Source organism: Arachis hypogaea, chromosome 8, assembly GCF_003086295.3.
Source record: "Arachis hypogaea cultivar Tifrunner chromosome 8, arahy.Tifrunner.gnm2.J5K5, whole genome shotgun sequence".
In the NCBI taxonomy this organism is placed as follows: Eukaryota; Viridiplantae; Streptophyta; class Magnoliopsida; order Fabales; family Fabaceae; genus Arachis; species Arachis hypogaea.
Genome location: NC_092043.1, coordinates 51471410 through 51493193, shown reverse-complemented (window position 1 = coordinate 51493193; position 21784 = coordinate 51471410). Strand labels below are relative to the sequence as shown.

At 31.1% G+C, this 21784-nt stretch overlaps 1 protein-coding gene and 1 long non-coding RNA gene across 2 annotated transcripts; one reads left to right on the top strand and one right to left on the bottom strand.

The window, feature by feature from the left end:
• Positions 1–10432: 10432 nt before the first annotated feature.
• On the top strand, positions 10433–11904 carry LOC112708251 (mini zinc finger protein 3-like). The gene has a single exon (XM_025760429.3). It carries the CDS (start codon positions 11255–11257, stop codon positions 11510–11512), a length of 258 nt encoding a protein of 85 aa, XP_025616214.1. The 5' UTR covers positions 10433–11254; the 3' UTR covers positions 11513–11904.
• A 2841-nt stretch (positions 11905–14745) lies between these two features.
• LOC114924388 (uncharacterized) lies at positions 14746–15829 on the bottom strand. Its single transcript, XR_003811550.2, has 3 exons — positions 15628–15829; positions 15398–15537; positions 14746–15313 (listed from the first exon to the last, which is right to left on the bottom strand). It is a non-coding gene; the product is annotated as an uncharacterized lncRNA (long non-coding RNA).
• Between the last annotated feature and the right edge of the window lie 5955 nt (positions 15830–21784).

Below are 21784 nucleotides of genomic sequence, written 5' to 3'. Positions count from 1 at the left end.
TAAATTTTATAATCTGAGTGTTAGAGTTTTAAGATTGCCTCTGCCTTTTTGGGACCTTATATATTATGTATGTGAGCACTTTAACCATACTAGGTTCTCATCTCATACAATATTGTTATTTTTCAGATGCAGGTCGAGATACGCCTCAGTGAGCGTCTGGAGTTTCCTGTTGCAAGTGAAGTTGGGACTTTGTCCATTGGGTTTTGTTATGTACATTATCCGAAACTTGAATATTTTGTATTTATTGACCCTCTACTTATATATATATATATATATATATATATATATATATATATATATATATATATATATATATATATATATATATATATATATATTCGCTCTTCTTACGCTAGTAAACGTTATTTTTGAGTGTTGCGCTTTTAATTTTTGCAATTTTGATTTAACCATCTTTCAAGACTCCTCGAATATTTCATCATTTCTAGTATATTATATATGTATATTTTATTTTTAGAGGTCGTAATACCTGGTCACCTCTGCTTTACAACTTAAGCGTAAGGTTCTGTGTGGTAGGGTGTTACATAACACGAAGATATTTGGGTGTAACGCAAAGATATTTGAATGTATTGTTTAAGAATTTTCGGTGTATGTTCACTAATAATAAGTTCTACATAATTCAAGACTCTTCCTTTTCTTTTTCTCCCATCTTTTGCTGTTTCTTCTTCTTCATATTCTTATTTCATATTCTCATAATTTTTTTGGGGAGGAAAAATCAAATAAAGAAAAAATACATAATGTTGCAAAATCAATAGAAAGAGGAAGAGGAAAAAAATGCAGCAACAACAACAATAATAAAAAAACGACGACGAAGATGAAATACGCGAAGAAAAAGGAGGAGAAACGCAAAGAAGAAGGAAGAGGAGGATGAACGCGGGATAAAAAGAGGAACGTGATTTTCACGCGCACGTTATATAAGTGGATTTTGTTGAGTTAGAGTTAACTTGTATGCCAAAAAGACTTGTATGTGTAGCAATACTCAAGTGAATAATTCCACACTATTAAATATAATCTCAATCCATTAAAAATACTAATAATAACTAATTAATAGTTATAAATCACAAAATTTGTTGACCCTCTAGCATTTCTCATTTGATATGTTGATTAAATCCTTGAAAATAACATATTCATACATTCCTTCATTTGTTTCCTAAGAATAGTTATTACCGAATATAATAGCTAATTATAACATAAATATTCGGTAACTAAAGAAAATAAACTAAAACTAGCTATAATTTGTATTATTTAATATTTATTAATTACTATAATAATTAATTAATACTAAATAAGACAAATTTTAACTATTTTTTTATGTTCCTAACATTATCAAATTATAATTATTTCATCACAAATTATTTGGTTATGGACAAACATCCACTATTTCGTGCTATAGTTGTTAAAATCAAGCTCAAACTATTAATTATTGATTTATTAATTCAATTGTATGAATTGATTAATTCAGATATTATTAAAAAAATTATAAAAATAAAAGTATAATAGAATAAAAAACTAAAAAGAGAGATAGGTGTTTTAGAGAGTGTTTGAAAGAGAGACAGAGATTGATACGAGACCTTGAAAGTTTGAGAATCTGAGATTGAGAGCCAGAGATTGAAATAACAAATAAGTCTCAGTATTATGTTTAATATAAAAATATACAGAAATGAGAAGATAAAGGATTAAAGAGTTGCAAAGAATAGAGCCCTAATTTAATTTGCACAAAGAGTAATGCGTTAGAATTAATTAATTGGAATGAAAATATTTTAAATATAAAATGTTATTAACGTTTCAGTCTTCGTCCCTAAAAATTTTAGTTTCCTGTATCCCTCCTTTTTAGAGAGACTAAAATATTAAAATTTTGGAAATGGAAACTAAAATTTTAGTATTAACTTCTGGACCAACAAATATAATATTAAATTTTAATCTCTCCATCTTTATTTTAGTACCTCAAAACAAACACTACTTTAAATACTTGAGTAATTTTTATTTTTTGTTTTTTTGTGGAGCTATTTTGTGAACATATTTTTTTAAAACAAAAACTCTAATTTAGACCCATACTTTTATAAATATTTGTATATTATTTAGAGAGAGAAACAGAGATGGTGTAAACCGAAAGAGAGAGAAACAACTATGAAGCAGTTCCATCATCATCAACATGATCAGTGACACTTCTATCATATGTATCATCCTCTATTCCTCCACTAAAACCTACATCCTTTTGTCCTCAAGCTCTTCCTTCATTAGAAAGTTCCAAGCTTCCCATACTCTTGGTTCACAAAACGAAACATAAATGCTAAGAATGACAAACATAATAATTCAAATGAAGAATTGAGTTCAGTTTTAGAATATAATTTAACAGCCATTGAAGTTACTTGTGTTGCTTCTTCCTTTTCATCATCCTCCTCAAGCTCTTCAATTCATCAGCAGCACATTTTCTTTTTTTGTAAAAAGAGTTGGGGTTTTATTTAAGGACCTTAAAAAAATTTTGGAAACTGAACAACAGTACACTAGACCATGTCTATTATCCATATCATTTTGTAATTCTTAGTGGGACAAATTTTAAAGGGAAAAAGAAGAACATAAATTCATTTGAGCCACTAATTTGGCATTTTCAAGGTTGGTCTTTTAAAGACCAAGTTTAATATTTTTATCATCGACAAATTCGAATAAGAAATAGAATAAAAAAAGAAGAGAAAAAGAATCATATTTGGAAAGATAAGATTATTAGTAGAATGGAAAGCAATAGTAAAAGTGTGCGTCTGATCTGAGAAGTTATTGATAGATATTTTAAATTTTAAAATTGAAATTTCAATTTATTAAAAGAACCAAAATTATTTTTTGATTTTCTAATAATTGAAAAAATCTCTAAAAAATTATTCCTAAAAGTTAATATGGCATATAATAATAATTGAAGGTAGAAATAATGTATAACAATTAATTTAAAAAAAAATCAAAAGTAGAAAGATAATAATAAGCTTATCCAAAAAGTCATGTCTTCCAATAGAACTTTCTTTTGCAATGGCTCCAGAATTATATCATCCATCGACTATTGATAAGAAGTATGTATCTCTATGACCTTTTCATTTTAGAAATCAAGTATTACTATTTATAAATATTAAAAAAATTAATTAGCTTAACATATTGCTAAGTAATATATAGAGACACCGTTAATATAAAAAAGCTTAATATTCTATTTCTTATGCATCTATTGTCATTGCAAGTTTAATATTTTATTTTTACAATAAAATATGTTAAACAAGGGATATACTTTAACAGTTTTACCCATTCTCATAGGACTCTGTACAGATGGGTTTAGTAAAATTTATAGAAAAAGTGTTTATGCTTTAGGCTTGGTTTGGTAAAGATTTTTTAAAAGATGTTTGGTTTGGTAAATATTTTTTAAGAGATGTTTGTACTTTTAAAAAGTATAAACACCTCATTTTACATTGGTAAATTAAAAAATTCAAGTGCTTGTGCTTACGACTTTTAAAAGTTATGGGTGCTTTTCAAAGCACATAAGTGGGAGCTTTTTAAAGTTGACTTATACTTATCAAATTTTATTTATTTTCTCGCATATATTCTCCGCTATTATATTGCCATTGAAATTTTCATATATTTCTAACTTCTCATCCTAATCTTCACAAATTCTAACACAGTCTTTATATATTTTTTATTTTTCATCCTATTCTTCACAAATTTTAACACAAATACATCTCTATCACATATTAGGTATGAATTTCTATCCATTTATATTATTTTTGTGTGTGTTGTTTTTGTATTTTTTCAGTAGATCTATGATGTTTGTTTGTTTTGTATCTGTTCTTTGAAATGTGAAGAGGTGGACTTGGTTTATGAAAATCAATCATAAAATTTTCTTTGCATGAATATTAGTCAAAATTATAATAACAATATGTATATACATGTGTAAAAATACATATATAATCATAAGAGTAGTTTATTTGAGATATGTGTCCCATTTTTTGTGATCAGTAAAAGTGAGCCAATATATAAAATAATTTTTTATTTTAAAATTATTTTATTTTAAAATATTATATAAAATTTTATAAAATTTGAAAAAAGAAATTATTCTTCGTTATAAACATGTTTATTATAATTCTTTTAAGTTTTAAAAAATATTTTACCAAACACAATTGTGGTGCTTATACTTATTAAAAATAATTTTTAATTTGATTTTACCAAATGCAAGTATTGCAGCTTTTAAAAAGCTGTCTTTTAGAAGATAGCTTTCATAAGCTACTTTCAAAAAGTAAAAACTTTACCAAATTAAGCTTTAAACAAATGTAAGCACCTCGGATTATATTTGACAAATAAAAAAATATGTATTTATATTTTTTACTTTAGAAACTTAAAAATTCTTTTAAAAGAAGTTAAAAAATGTAATATAACTATATATATATTAACGAATATTTACATTTAATTAGGTTAATTGTAATACTCCGTTATCTTAAACCTTACTTCTAGCCATAAAGTAAAAGATAACAAATTGTCTCGATAATTCTAAAGCTTATAATATATAACTAGAAGCCCGATGAAGGACTAAATCTCAAAGTTGCATAAAGCGAAATTACAAAGCGCGAAACGTTCACACTATTAACTAAAAGCGTAGATACAAACAGAACAAGATATAATACATATAAAACCTTGTAGATAGCTCTAAATACACAAGGTAATAATTAAAATAAATTATATGTATATGGTATGAATATACAAAAAGAGAACTAGTTACAATCTGTTGAGTTTAGGCTGACAAATCAAAACTGAATACAACAAAATTTTGAAGTTTGAAAAAGTAACAACCTATCTCTCAAAATTTTTCAGAAATAAAACCTCTAAGGCAATAACGTTAAATATACAAAAGGTGAGAGAGTACTACAATAAAAGTATAGTAAAATCAAACATAAGGAAGATTATCCTCCATTCTGTCACCATATCCGCAGACTCACCAAGGTGGGTTACGACCTACATCTGAAAAACAACAATAATATATGGTATAAGAATCGAAGATTCTCAATATGGTAATATTGTCCAATATGTAAGATATAAGGTTTCGGGACACCAAAGACAATTCTAGAACTTCACATCGATACGCATATTCAAGCTTAATAAAATAAATAACTTAAACCAGAAACCATAAACAGGCCAAGATTATCTAAACTTAGGGGATTTCTAACTAAAACTAGTCTCTGCTGTGTCCCACAGCCTTCACCAACCTACCCTCCGTGCGAACCCATCACCACCGCCTACCAATCATCCTCAACGCCATTAAAACATATATAATGCAAACAAGTAAAACACAAATAATATACATATATAATAGGTAAATCAACTAACATTTAGGCATGTTATTTAAATAGGCATAACTCAAGTAAAAGTAATCAAAGCAAGCAAGCATGTAAAATATGCATATGATGAATATCTATCCTATTTGGCTCGTGATATCACTTGTCGGTTCATAAATGCCAACCGACACATCATTTCGAATGTCACCTTTCTGCCACATCCGAGGATATAGCGCCGGCAGGCTTTTGTTATGAGGATTTAGTGCCTGGAACAATACTATTGTTCCGAGGATTTAGTGCCTGGTACACTGGCATGCTCCGAAGATATAGTGCCTGGCACACTCTTGCGGCAGAGAAGAAAATATAGTATTTCAACAGACTACTAACAACTTCAGAAACCTAAGTCTCCGTATTCTAAACTCAAACATAAATTCACTAATCTCAAATCATAAACCTATCTTTACTAGTCTTAGGATCTAAGCACTAGCCACAAGCCTTAATGAGAAGTTAAAGAGGTTTGGAAAGCAAGAGAACCCTTAAAAGTGAAGAAACACACATTTTCAGCAAAACAGGGATTGTGCGTACGCATACTCCTGCCGTGTGTACACACACGTTGAAAAAGGTGCGTTCGCGTACGCGGAACCCCTTTCGCATACGCGAGTGTTCCAACCCGAATGGAATGCTTGCGTCACGTGTACTGTGTCGCCTACGCGACCTTTAACAGACTTCGGAAAATTTTAAGCTGCAGAATTTTTAGATTTTTGCACCGAACTTCAAGCGTTCATAACTTTCTCTACAAACTCCATTTTCTTCAAATTTTATATCATTTTAAAACTTTTGAAATCATCTTTAATTTAAAATAAAAATCACTCAATTTCAAAATTTGAGGCTCAAGTTATAATCAGCCAAAGTTCGTTAAAAATAAAGTTTTATAAAAAAACATCAAAGTTCTCTAGTTTTCAAATTTCAAAACCAAACCAATCCAAAACCTACTGAATTCATCACAAAACACTACCACATACTACACTTTATCATTCTATTACACTTCAATCAACTCAACCTCCGTTTTATTCAATCTTTCTACCATAATTCAACAAAAATCAACCATTCATAAATCAAGATCCCAACCTTAACAATTTTACATAATTTAACTCTTCATAAGCAACATTCACCACCATTCAATATCAACACCAACCACAAGATTCAAAATCCAATACCATCATCAACATTTATCATCACACATCATAATCATCAATATCCATCATCAATCATCATAATTTATATATCACACATTTCAACACTCCGTATCATCTTCTTCATCATCAAACATAAATTTACATATAATTAATCATACACCAACATCATTCAATCCTATCTTAGGATCCACTAGTCTAAGTGATCCAGAAATATTACATATTATATAGAAAAAACCGAAACCATACCTTAGTCGATTTTCAATATGCACAAATACACAAAGCTTGATTTTAACAAGATCAATAACAAGTCTCAAGCACCAACACTACTTCCAAAACTCACCAACTATTAAGCTATACACATATAACATACCAAAAATCAACACTATGGCTAACCAAAATATCAAACCATAAGATTTCAAAGAGACTTACCTTAACAATGATATTAGGGATAAAATCCAACAATAATCTAATGATAGATCATCCCTAAACAAACAAAATTACAAAATCTACTCAAAACCAAACGTAAAAACGCAAAATATTTAGGGTTGAAAACTGGAGCTTGAGTTTTAATTTCTTACCAACAACGCCTAGCTATAAATGAAGAACTCGACGAGAGCTTGCGCAGCTACAAACAGCTCGTCAATCGGAACTCCAAAGCTCAAGTTATGAATAAATAAAAGAGAAGATGAATAGTAAATTCTCTTCTCTTCTCCCGTCACTTCCAGCACCCCTTTTCTTTGGTTATAGGGTAAAATGAGCTGAATGCTCATTAATTGACACTTATATATGTTGGGCTTGGGCCCAACTTGAGTTCGGGTCAACCCGTTAGCATTTTTAAATCCGTTTGACCCAACTTTGGGCCAAAACCTTTTGAATTAGTGTCCGGTTTTTAATTCTAAATTATTTTTGTATTTTCAAAACAATAAATTCAATTTTCAAAAAATCTTCTTTTTCTTAATACGCAGTACCAGACAGACTAGAGCCGGTACTGCCGGTTTAAACACCGGTACGCATTTTTACAAATTTTTTTTTGCAAAAGATACATTTTTCTACTCAGAAAAGTTTATTGAATTCAAATTTTACCTTTTTATTTTCAAAATAATATTTTCATATTTTCGAACCTATTCCAGACAGTTAAAATTTATTATTTTATTAAGGCGGTTATTCCGATTCTTACACTAATTCTTTTGAAATTATTACTTTTTTATTTAAATTCTTAAAATTTTAAATTAACTAAAAAATGAGAATTAAAAAATAATTTTACAATAATAAAAAGGTTGACTTGGCTAATTAAAAATTAATTTTTTATATATACTTATTCATTTATATTTATTATTAAAAATATTTTAAATATTAAAAGTAATTTTAATAAATACAATTTATTTAATTTGTAGCTCATTAAAAAATATTTTTATTTTATTTTATTTTACCAAACATAACTTTTATAACTTTTAAAAAATTATATTTAAAATATCAAATAAACTGGTTTTAATTTAAAAAGTTCAAATTATACTAAACCCATCATAAATAGCTTGTATTTGGTTTTGACAAAAAGGTTTGGGCTACATAAAATGGTAGTAGCGCCCCATAACTCATGAACCTCCAACAGAAGAAAACAATCACACGCTTCCATCAGCACTAATTGACCAATGATTTACAGCGCCAAGCAACATATAACACATTGCTTCCACACTAAGTGAGCACAATTCACATCGCAGCGCTGGCAAACTTTTGCCAACGTGCCATTGTCTTTTATGTATATAAACTGCTAATGTAGCAATTGTAACACTCAGCATTAAAGACATTAGTTAGGAAGATAATACAATTGAGTATTTAATTATTATTTCAATATCTTTTTATCTTCCACTTCCTTGCATATTAACATTGCTGGTTGGAGCAGACAAATACTGGAATAGAACCAAATTGTTGACATTTGACAATGGCAGAGACAGTTATATACTATATATGCTTCTCCAGATTGGAATCAATCAATCAACCAAATGATGAAAGTAAAATAGTGTTTAGTGTATATATATGTGTATTTATTTATTAATTAATTATGTGAATGATATATGCTATATGAAATAATATTCAATTTAGTGATTGATCTTATAGATAAATTTTAATTTAGTCTTTAAAATTTTAATTGTATTTATTTAATTTTTAAATTTTACAAATTTGATTCACATTAGTTTTTAAAATAATTTTCGATACACAAATATTAATAGAGTACGGACATAGATAGCAACATATAAAGCAATATTATTTTAGTTTTGGTGTTTAAATATAAGAAAATGACATCTTATCACTTGTTAAGGGAAGAAAATATTCAATAAACACTATTCATGATATTTTTGGATTGTTTGAGTATCAAAATCAAAATAATATCATTTTACAGAGTTTAACATAATATTCAATTACTCATATCAGTAATTCATTAATGTCTGTATATTGAAAGTTGTTCTAAAAATTAACATTAGCTACATTTATTAAATTTAGAGACTAAATAATGGTTATTAAAATTTTAGAGAAAAATTAAGATTCTCATGAACAAATTAAATTAGGTATTATATATATATATATATATATATATATATATATATATGTGTGTGTGTGTGTGTGTGTGTGAGCAGTGACAAGCTAGCTAGAACCAAGTGTCGTCCTTGTCCTTTGTCAATTAGTCAAATGTGCACATGTTAATGCCCCATTCCAATTTGTGTTCTTGTCCCTTTTCTAGCTAGTTTCTTGAATCTTGATGATATATGGCGTTGGTGGTGGAGGTGAGGGTGGAGGTGGAGGTTCCTCATCATGCTTTATTTGCTTCTGCATGTATTGCTCATGCTATAAATTAAGTGGATCGAATGAATAAAAAAAATATTTATACATTAAAATTATTCACCATATATATATAATTTAATTTATTTTTAATATATATTTTATTTTTAAATAAATATTTTATCTTAATAATTAATTTTGATAGTCAATTTTAGTTTTTTTTTTTGTGACTGATAGTTAATTTTAGTTTAAAAAAAACATGATTAGGATGAATAATATCTTGACTTTTAATTATTTCACGGTCGAATAAATTAAACTTGTCTGTGGCACTGCAAATTGATTTCTATTTTCTTCATTCTAATTCCACTGCATACCCATTCCCATATGGGCCAGCACTAATTATAATGGGATATCTTTTCGTAATAATGCAGTGTAGATTATAACGGCTGCGTGCCTTTCCTTCTTTACTCTAATCTGTCTTTCTGTTTTCTTGTCTCGCTCCTGTGTTTCCAAACCGTCAAAAACAAAATATATATCAACTACAGAATCACACATGTCTCACATTTTTTCTAGATGGGAAATCGTCGGGGTTTTTATTATTATCATCATCACTAGGTCATTTCTCTTCTGAACAGTACATAAAGATGAAAAAAAGAATCACATTTTCATATTTATATAAATAAGTAAATAATGGTTGCATATATATATATATATATATATATATATTTGATGTTGAAATATTGAAAAGTTATGATTGTGCCGGATTTGATCAAAGCTAAGGAGAGTAGTGGAAGGGTCCAGGGTTCTCATTGATATGAGAGCGTGTGGGGAATGCTCCTATAATAATTATTAGAATCTTAGGTAATTAAATTTAGACAAGAGTTGTTGTCACAGTTGCAAGGGCCACAGCAACCTGCCTTTTGAGTATCAGATTGGACCCATTTCAGATATAAAATCAGCATCTACCCTTTGGTTGGTAACCATGCTTAAATATTTTAATCAATCAGTTTGACCAGATTAAAAGGTAGCAAACACTCTCCTGGCCTCTGATTACTTAATTCACATTATTATTACTACCCCATGTACGTGTACATATATATATAGAGCTAATCTTATTCGTTTGTATTTCTTTCCTCTATCGAATGCGAATTTTTTTGGTTGAAATAATCAATCAATCAAATGATATACAGGTGAGCTATCACTTCTGAAAGACAAGTAATGTTGTAGGGTTGTATAATGTGAGGTAGGTTATAGTGCAAAGGACCAGCGTTTCTTAATACGCTGCTTTGAAGTTTTTGTCCCGTTCTAGCATTAGAGGGATCCACAATCTCTTTTTCTTATTATACTTCCAAGAGGAAAAGGGGATGATATAGCTAGATCATTTTTATTGGTTGTGTGTGTGTAAACCTACTTCTTCTGATCTTCATTCAACACCTTCCTGTATGTGGCAAGAAAGAGAAGAAAGAAACCCCACCACCATTCCAATCCCACTAGTTTGTTGACGCACGCGTTCTTCCTTCATTGGCTTATGAAGCAATAATAATGGTTAGTGAGACTAAATTAGAGGTGTTCCTATGCCTCACTCATAGTCATTGCTTTGACCTAAATGACCACCCAAAAAGTAGGTAAAATAAGGCTGCGAAACATCATCCATCTTGATTAATAATTTCTACTTCCACATATATCTTACTCCTTGCTCCTGCATATTTCAGCAAATAAAATAATAAGAAAGCCACACACTACTAGGGTTAGGGTTAGCCAACCCCAGGAGCATTGACCTATATATAGATAGACCTATAGAATTATACCACCAAATATGTATGTGTGTGCGCGTGTAGCCATCATCTAATTCTTGTGGGTGAAAATCTGAAATCGATAACTGATTGTTAAGTCTGAGACATCTGTACGTATATATAGACGCATAGGTTTTTTCATTTTGAAGAAGAGATCAGAGATCGATCGAGAAGGATGAAGAAGAGACAGGTGGCGGTGAAGACTTCGTCGACGGTGATAAGGAACGTAAGGTACGGGGAGTGCCAGAAGAATCACGCGGCCAATATCGGAGGGTACGCGGTGGATGGGTGCAGGGAGTTCATGGCCAGTGCAGGGGAAGGAACCAACGGCGCTCTCACGTGTGCTGCTTGTGGCTGCCACCGCAACTTCCACCGCAGGGAAGTGCAAACTGAGGTTGTCTGTGAGTACTCTCCTCCTCATCATCAAAACTGAAATCGAATAGAATTAATTAACTAATGATTGATTTTTTCTTTCTTTCTTCGTTTCTTGTAAGCCTGGGTTACTAAAACATAGATTAAACATCTCTATATATATTATTCTTGTAAAACAAAATTCTATATGAAAATTGGTGGATGGGAACCATCTATTTATGCTTCTTTACTCTAACCAATTGATAGCCCAGCCATGATATATATACCTTATTATGTTTGAATTTAATTAATTGCTTTGATGAGCTGGGGAAGAAGAAAAAGGGCTTAGCTTTCCCCGCAGTTTGGTTTCTTGTATTGCACTTAATGAGTGAGTTTTCAAATTTGGTTCTGATAGTGATTTATACTTTTCCTTTGCCTATATATAATATATATACCCACAACGTGTGCTAGCTAGCTAGCTGTGCAATCCAACGTATATCAATATCCTTATATAGATTGTATTTAATTAATTTATTTGTTTATTAATCATAGAAATTTGATTTTCCAATTATACAAACTATAAATTAAGTCGTGCTGAGGATATTTAACTTGACCACTTCGTTAGAGCTTCGCTGTAAATCTATATATGCTTTCTGATAATTTCCATGCTTCATATATCCATTAACAAAATAACAACTAACAAGTGGAACAACTAGAGGTGGCATAGCAAATAGCAAACAAAAATTTGAGAAGACTACTAATCGACTATTACGCCCACTTCCCACATCATCGTTCGTCAATAACAATATATATATATATATATATATATATATATATATATATATATATATATATATATATATTAGTTGTGGAGAGCCAAATGATGATGATGACGATGTAAACAACGTCGTAATTTTATCCTTCCCATGTCCTCAGAAGGCAAGAAAACAGGTACGGTTAATGTCTATAAGTCTTCAATTGATGAAGAAGATAAATTATATATCTCTGTCCAATCATTTAGAATTTCGAATATTATATCTATATATAAAATTCTCCATATAGTAAGGCCCACTTGTATTCAGTCATGTCGAGGATATGTGCCTCTGAGCACTACCTTTTTGATATCATGATGTATTAATAATTAGAGAAAGTACTCTTAGACACTAAATAATGAAAATGATGAATAATGTGAATAATGAATTTAAAAAGAAAGATAAATTTAAAATTTAAATAAGATTTTTAATTAATTAATTAATTTTATATTTTAAAATTTAAAAATTAAAATTAACAATTAAACTTATTCATATATATTACATATAATTTTTTTAATTTTATTATAATCTCTCAGTTTTTAGTCTATATCTAAAATTTGTTGTTGTCGATCTTTAATTCACACTCAAAAATTTTTATCAGTGTCAGAGATAATCATTCCAAAACATCAAAACATCGTCGTTTTTTGTTAACATCGTTCAGACGCAGTCAAAATATTGTTGTCTGTGCATGCTTCCGCATCCACCGACACTGTCATTGTCTCTTTGCAGTCTGTGCAGACGCAGGAGTGGAAGTTCTATTTTGTTAGTGTAAATGAATTATACTCAAAAATGGATTACATTGTCTCTTACTAATATAAATGCAACCTAATCAAATAATCATCCATTTAAGAATTAAAATAAGGTGAAAACTCAGGTGCTTTTACGTGAAGTTGATAGTCGAGAGCTGTTGGATGAAAATTTAGTCAAATCAGTCAAATCATCTAACGGTTCTCGATTATCAACTTCACGTAAAGTCGACTGCATCTGAAATTTTACCTTAAAATAATCATCCCTATACCAAGTGAATTGAATATCTGACATATCTTAATTGTTAAATACATAAATTCAATTCCAATAAATTAAACATCCATTTTAGTATGAAAATATTCATTCACATACCTAATAAAATTACCATCCGACATATTATGGATTGACCACAACATTTAACGTATCGCGTACGCATTAAATTTCTCATTAATTAGATATCTATCTATAATACTGTAAGACTGGACGGCCAGGATGACGACCGAAGAGGGAGAGAGACGCTGACGAGAGCTAGTTGATGACACAGCAACAACCGTAAGATGCTCGACAGCAATGATGACTACCGGCGACAAAGAGAGACGCGCCGGTGAGGATGTTGGCAATGGCGTTGCAACGTGAAAGAGGGTGGACGGGAGAAGAAGCAGCAGCGATAAAGTAGAGAAGAAATTGTATGGTTAAATTTTTTGAAAGTAAGTATTAGTATTTTTTGTTATCTATTTTTTGTGGAGTGTTTTTTTTTTTAATTTTTAGTGGGTCAAAATTTAAATTCATTATTCATATATTTTAGGTTTAATTATTCTGTTGGTTCTTATGGTTTTGTGAAATTTTTAATTAGGCCTTTATATTTTTTTTTTAATTAAATCCCACATAATAGTAATTGGCTTAATTTTATAGGGACCTAACTAAAAAAAAATTAGTATAGGAACCTAAATAAAAGAAAAAAAGTGTAAGGACCCAATTAAAAAAAAAATTGATGCAAAGACTCAATTAAAAAGAAAAAAAGTATAGGAACCTAGTTAAAAATTTTGTCAAATTATAGGGACCAACAGAGTAATTAAACCTAAATTCTATTGTCTACTTAACGGAACCGATCTAATAATTAAAGTTGACTAAATAATAAAGATTTAACTGCTGGAGATTAATATTGTATTGTAATTGTGGATAAGAAATTAGAAAAAAATGTATTTACTATAGTGAATAATAATTTATTTTTTTAATAAAATAAATTATTGAATAATAAAATTTGTTATATTTTTTTTACACGAATTAATATTTAATAATGATATTTTAGTAATGGTACCAAAAAATATGAACTAATTCAATAATTTTTGCAATGGCGTAAGTCTATAACTTTGAAACCTTAAACATTATGTCATAAAATGTGAAGTTTTAATAAAGTAATAACGTTGATCATATTATTTCGATTTTAAAAATAAATATAATATCAACAAATAAAATTATTTTAGATAAATTTTAATAAAAATAAATTTATTTTAAAGTCATATGCTAATTTTTTTTATAATATCTGTCGCTAGCGAATAAGTTGTTACACACAAAAAACAAAATTTAAACTCCTTAATTGACGAAGATAACACTCAACCAACTTAAATTAGTTGAGACAAATATTAGTTATTTTTTTATCATTAAAAATTATTAAAATTTGATTGTAATTATAAATTTATAAATTATTTATAATAATTATTATTATATATTTTTGTTTAATTCTTTAATAAAATTACTTCATATATATATATATATATATTTTATTATGGCAGGATTATACACTAGTTATATATGAATACAAACAAATAAATTATGATCAAATGTTGATGCATCTTCAACCAAGGTTCTGAAAACCGAACCGGTCATCGAACCGTTCTAGGCACTGGTTTACTGGTTCATAGGTTCAACCGATTTGACCGTGATTGAACCGTAAAAATCGTTTTATAATAAAATAATAAATAAAATATAAATAAGCACATGAAAATATAATTATAGTCTAATCTAAATTTTAAAATATCATTCAAATTAAAAGTACTACATAAACCAAATGTTATAATCTCATTCAAATATAATTTCAAAGTTCAAAAGTCAACAAACAACCAATCAAACATAACATAGCAGCATCAAAATGATCCAAGTTTGTCATCAATCATCAAAATCCTCCATAATTTACTGCAGATTTGCCTCATTGATTTCATCACCTTCATTTCCACTACTTGGACCAGAAAAAGCAAGTGGTGCAGCATAAAATGTACTAGTACTACCACCACTACCACCTTGATCTAAATCAGCATCAATCTCATCTAAGAAAATATAACACATTATCAATAAATTAAAGATAAAAGCTATTGTAATTTATTGTCTGATCAATAAACTATAATACTCACGAAGCAAGTCTTCAATATTACTTGGAAGATCAGGCTCTTTTTCAACAACCTCTTCCGTCACCCAACAATCAACCTTATCAATAGTTTCAATATCGATTGGATCATATTGCGACTTTTGCTTTCTTTTTTTTCTTTCATTCCTAACAAATTAAATACAATAGATGATAAGCCTAGTATATTAGCTATACAAAATCTAATGATATGAAATGAAAGGATGAAATATAGATTACCTGGATTTAAGACGCAAATTATATGTAACATACACAATATCATTTAGCCTATCATGCTCCAATCTATTCCTTCTTGTTGTATGAATTTGATAAAAAAGACTCCAATTCCTTTCACACCCTGAAGAAGCATATGCTTGGCTAAGAATGCGAACTACAATTTTTTGTAAACATGGAGCAGAACTACCAAACAACCTCCACCATTCATCTACAAATTACAATCCCATATCTCAAGTATTAGTTATCAAATTAAGGAAACCAAAACATAAAATAAGTAAATAACTAAAGCTTATTATCAAACAGATATTATTACCAGGTTGAAGTTTTTTTGCAGCTGGAACAGCTTCAGGCCTATCAAAACTTTCCTTTCGATCTCTATATAGGTGTATTTCTTTCATTGCCTCAACTGAATCTAAATTATTAACCTTGCAATGCAATGTAACAAGATCAAGTAAAGCTCGCATGACATCAGGTGATTCTCTATAATTTTCAGAAAAAAAGCACTCAGGATTCTCTATAATTTTTTTTTCATCAGAATCAGTATCAGAATCAGAGTTAAGTTCATCAAAGTTCAGTTCATCAGAATCAGAATCACTAAATTAAAAATTACCTGAAAATGAGGAAATCTATTGCTTTCTCTCATAGCTCGAAGGACTTCAGGCTTTAATTTTTTCAACGCTTCAACGCTTCTCTATTGCTTTCTCAGAGGCAGAGCTCGACGGAGGTGACATGCGAAGTGGCTGAGGGCGCGATGGAGCTGACGGCGGACGATGCTGACTGCGCAAGGTATCTGAAGGCGCGACGGACCCAACGGCGCCACGGAGCTGACGGCGCGACGCTGCTAACGGCGTGACGGTGCTGAAGGCGCGACGGAGGTGAGTGCGTTGAGGGCTTCAGGCGTTCTCTATGTCTCTCACAGTCTCACTCTCTCTGAAGTCTGACCCTTGCTGAACTGTGGTGGGTCATGGCGGCCTCGTGGAGTCGTGGGTGTTGCTCTGTCTTCACTCTTCTGTGGGACGATGGAGTGCAGAGCAACTGGAGTGCTGGACGAAAGTGGGAGCTGCGAAGGGAAAAAGGGAATTAGGGTTCCCAAAACACAAAACGGCGGCGTTTTGCTGCAAGATTAAAAAATCGGCCGGGTTCCGATTCGGTTCGACCGACCGGTAACCGACCGGTTCGTCGGTTCAACACCGATTTTCAAATTCTGTGGTTTTTCTTATTATCCGAACCGCTTCTGCGTCCGATTCAGAGTTCGACCGGCCAGTTCGAACCGGTTTTAAGAACATTGTCTTCGACACGTTGGCTCTGGATATTTCTTAATTTTTTATTATTTTTTTTTTTTTTATATGCAACGGGACCAACTGTCCAAAAGCAAAGCAAAAATTATAGAAGAATCATCCTAGGGAGCTTGACTCCAGCAGCATCTGCCATGAGAGCAACAGAGAGAAAAGCTGGAGGGGATGAGAAGCAAGAGAGACCAATCGGCAGCGACTGTGCCTTCTTAGCGAGTAAATCAGCACAGACATTTCTTTATCTACAGATGTGAGCTATGCGGACATCCCGAGATTGAGCAAGGAGCACTTTGAAGGCTGGAAGCAAGGAGGAGCTCGCACCTCGCTCACAAGACTGGTTCTGCACAAAACAAAAAACACAGAGAGAGTTCGTTTCAACTAAGAGTTTTTTAATACCAAATCGAAAGCTAATTTAATGGCCACATACTACCCTCAAATTTCGGCCAAGGTAATCGAGCATTTTTCCAGATTTAGCATGAACCCCGCAGTGACCCTACCCTGGTTATCACGGATCAGACCACCACAGCTTGTCGCACTCGACGGAAGGGAGACAAATCCATCAACGTTCAACTTGGACCAGTCCCTAAGGGGGTTCCCATCCAATGAAATCCTCTCTTTCGTGCTAATCGTTGCACGACCTGCTTTCAAAATATAGAGACACTCTTCGAGTCTTCGTAATTCCTAGTCAGGTAAGTAGCTCGATTGAACAAACTGTCTAGATTGGAGTGAGTTTGTTAGAAGTTACAGTTAGTAATAAAAAGAAAAAGCCAACTAGTTCCATTATTTCTCTTGCGAAGACTCCAAAGATTTTCTTTCCAAATTTTGCTGATGAAGGGACAGTCATGCATAACATAGAGCAAGGTTTTAGTGGAGTTCTGACATCTGGGGCAATCAGCAACGTCGATAAGTCTCTTTTTCGCTCTATTTTCATTAGTCAAAACAGCATTTTAAGCAAGCAGCCAAATGATGGCTCCTAGTCTTTGAGGAAATTATAGCTTCCAGACCTTGGTAAAAGAGAAACTAGAATTAGAACTAGGTTGGTGGCTAGCTTGATGTAGAAGAGGGAAGCCAATAAACAACATCTTCTCCTAGCTCCCTTTGGGGGTTTTGATAATTCTCATCATGTTAACAATATCACCAAGTAGAATCTCGTTGAAAATATTAGATCTCCAATTGTCATCCGAATTAGCATAATCTGCTACCTTATCATTTAATAAGAGGTGAATGTCATCTAATGCTAAATCACTAAGCTTAGGAATACTCGAAATCCAGTGATCAGCCCAAAAGGCAACCTCATTTCCTTTGCCAATACGCCAAATAAGATGGGCTTTGAAATCATTCCAAACCTTCACAATTAAGCATTAGAGCTGCTAGTTTTTTTATCTGACTTTAAGGATAGAATCTTCTTCACATCCATACTTACTTCGAAGTACCCTAACCCAAAGAGTCTTTTTATTATTAATAAGTCCCCAAGCAAGATTCATAAGAAAAAAGCCACCGAAATTTTCATAATTTGCATAGCATAACTAAGAATATAAGAAAGAAGAGTGCGCCAAGGTACATATTCCGACGAGAGAGGGTATTGTTGTTCCAACTATTCAGTTTCTTCATCATTCTATCCAGGATAAAGTGGAACTGATGTTGGCTATAGTGATCATGAATGAGAGACACCTAGATATTTCCCCAAATTAGAAGTTAGGAAAATTTTCAGGTTGATACTCAACTCATTCTTGATCGAATGATGGATGTTGTTGGAGAAAAATGCACAAGATTTGCCATAACGTATGCTTTGACTATAACTTCTACAAAAGGTTTTCAAGAGCCTCCTTGATCACCTTAACTTGAGTGTTGTCTACTTTAGAAAAAAGAATCAGATCATCCGCAAAATATAAGTGAGTCAAATTAGGACCATTTTTAAAAAGCTAATAAGTTTCCACTTGTTATCATTAATAAGCTTTTTAATTTACTAAGACAATCTTTGAATGTAAATAACAAATAAATAAGGGCATAGAGAATCTCCCTAACAAATTCTTCGCAATGGGTTGAAAGCCGCCTCCAAAAAAAACCATTCCAAAGAACATAAATGGAAGAAGTAGATATGTAGCATCCGATGAGGCTAATGATCTGCGCGGGGGAGGGGGAAGTTTGCATCTTTTAGCGAATCAAGAATAAAACTTCATTTAAGTTTGTCGTAAGCTTTTTTGAGATTACTTTAATAATCATGTCTCTTTTTCCTTTCTTGCTTCTTGTAGAATGAACTACTTTCTGAATAATAATGCCATTGTTTACACTAATTCTTCTAGGGATGAAATTAGATTGAGAGTCCGAAATCAACTTAGACATAAATGGTTTTAATTGTGTGGACTCATAATGTGTTCTGAAAATACTTTTATTGAAAAACACTTTTTACTATAGCATTTCTCAAAAAAATATTATTATGAATATAAAAATAAAAATAAAATTAAAAAAAAAAAAGCAAAGTTGGATAAAGAAAAGGTACTTCTCATCAATTAGTATGACGGTATGACCTGATGACCGGGAAATGCTTAGACACATGCTCTATTATTTGATTCCTTACACGAAAACACAGTGAATATGCAAGATTAAGCGCGAAATAAACAAATAAACCAAATTATTTCTATTTTCTTTTTCGAATATTTTGATCCTTCTCCCTTCTTTTTCTTCCTCCCAATACCACATTTATATTTTATCCGCCCACCATTAGCCATCAGTCATCCCTCTCTATCCGCCGCCGTCAGCCAGTTCTTTAGTGTGGAAAGAGTATATATATATATATTTGTAGGGTTCTGAATTGAAACAATGGTACACCAGTTACATGGTTTATATGTTTATAGTCATTATTAATGTTACTCTCAATAGTAATTTCATAGTGTAAAAAATGTTCAATAGTTTATGTTCCTATTTTATATTAATGACCCAAAAATCTTGTAGTTGTGGAAAAATCTTGATGAATCCATAATATTAATTACCCAAAAATATTTGTCTGTTCTATATGATGTGTTAAGCTTGGTCATGTATTAGATGGATTGTGTAAAGGATAGCAAATACACAAAGATCAAGAATAGTTGCTATGAAAAAAAAAAATTCTAATAATAGTATTCAAAGGTTTAAAGTTAGACTTGCTGCAAAAGGGTTCCATCAGTCACATGGTTTTGAATATGGATGTTTATGGGTTGGGTGAAATTGAATTTGTTCTGATTCAGATCGGTTTTAAATATATATTGGATCTATTTTTTAGATCTTAACCCAATTTTAGATCTGATGAAATCTAAACATTTTCGAGCCACAATTATACCAGTCCAAATCGGATGAAAATCGAGTCTTTAAAGTTTTAACAATAATTTATAAAGAAATTTATGTATAAAGAAACTTATTTATGATGCCCTTATTTATAAAAAAAAAATTGTTACCGAAAAGTTGATATCCATATTTGAACTTGAATTTATCTCTAAATTCTAATTTGATGCTTCTTTGATTTATTTTCTAATTCAACAAGTGTGATTAAAAATAAAACAATAAGCTTATAATCAATATAACATAATATTGAAATTGTTTAATTACTCTGTAGGTCCCTATAGTTTCACCGAATTTTCAATTAGGTCCCTATACTTTTTTTTCTTTTCAATTGGTCCTTATACCTTTTTTTTTTCAATTAAGTCCCTGTTAATGTTTGACATTAAAAAAATGTTAGTGAGCTGTGGAATGACATATTTACCCCTGACTTCTCCCTATAAACACTCTCGTTGCAGTTTTGAGGTTTCTCTTCTTCTCCAAATTTATGGCTCATAGTCAAGAAACCTCATTCATTCTCTCTTCAGAAAGCTGTGTTTCTAGGAGCTCGTACTCGAAGGAAAGAAGACACCTGTGTTTCTGTGGATAGGCAGTAACCGTCCACTGTTCCTCAACCGTTTCTGACCATGGTAGGAGGTATGTTACTTGTGGGAAGATACTAAAATGCAACTTTTTTGAGTGGATTGATGATTTTGATTGGATTGAGGTTGATGACGGTGCAAAGAATGGGTGTCCAAAGGAAAAAGAAAGGCGGGTTCACTGTTTTTGTGGTGACACTCTGAGTCTTCAAATTTCAGGAACAACAAAGAATCCTAATAGAAGATTTATTTCTTGTCCTAACAGAAGATGCAAATTTTTTGAGTGGGTTGATGAAGTTGGTGCAAGAAGTAACGTGTCTGCTGCTGCTGCTGTTGGAGTTGTTGGAACACAAAATTCTGCTAAGTTGGAAGCTGAAATGTTGAAATTGGATGCACAAGAAAGAAAGATAGAGAGGCTAAACATGGAGATGGAGAGATTAATTGTTGAAGCCAAAGAAATAGATACTTGTGTGGGTAGATTATGTGATGAGTTGAATATTCTTCAAGAACAAGTTGGGAGGTTGGATGACAATATGAAAATTCAATGTAAAATGCAATATATGCTATTTATGTTTTTGCTAATCTTAATAATTAGAATGTGGTTTGCAAGAGTTTAGAGTTATCTGTACTATGAAGTTGTAATATAAGAGATTGTATAGCTTCAATCCAATTAAAGTTAATTATGTTTAGTTTAAATCAATTTTGCACTTTGATGTATTTTTTGTGTATAACAAATGATAGTTGGGAAGCAATTTTATCAATGTGAATATTTAAATTTTCACAAGTGACAACAACTTGCAGCAAGAAGTGGCCAGAAAATATGCTACATATATTTTCATTAAGTGTTCTTATAAACCATACTTACACAAAATATCATAACATAAGTGGTCATATAATATACCACATATAGCTAATCCAAAATAAAGATCCAAGAAGTGCAACAATTAAAAGTGGTCCAACCTGATTACAAAATATCAA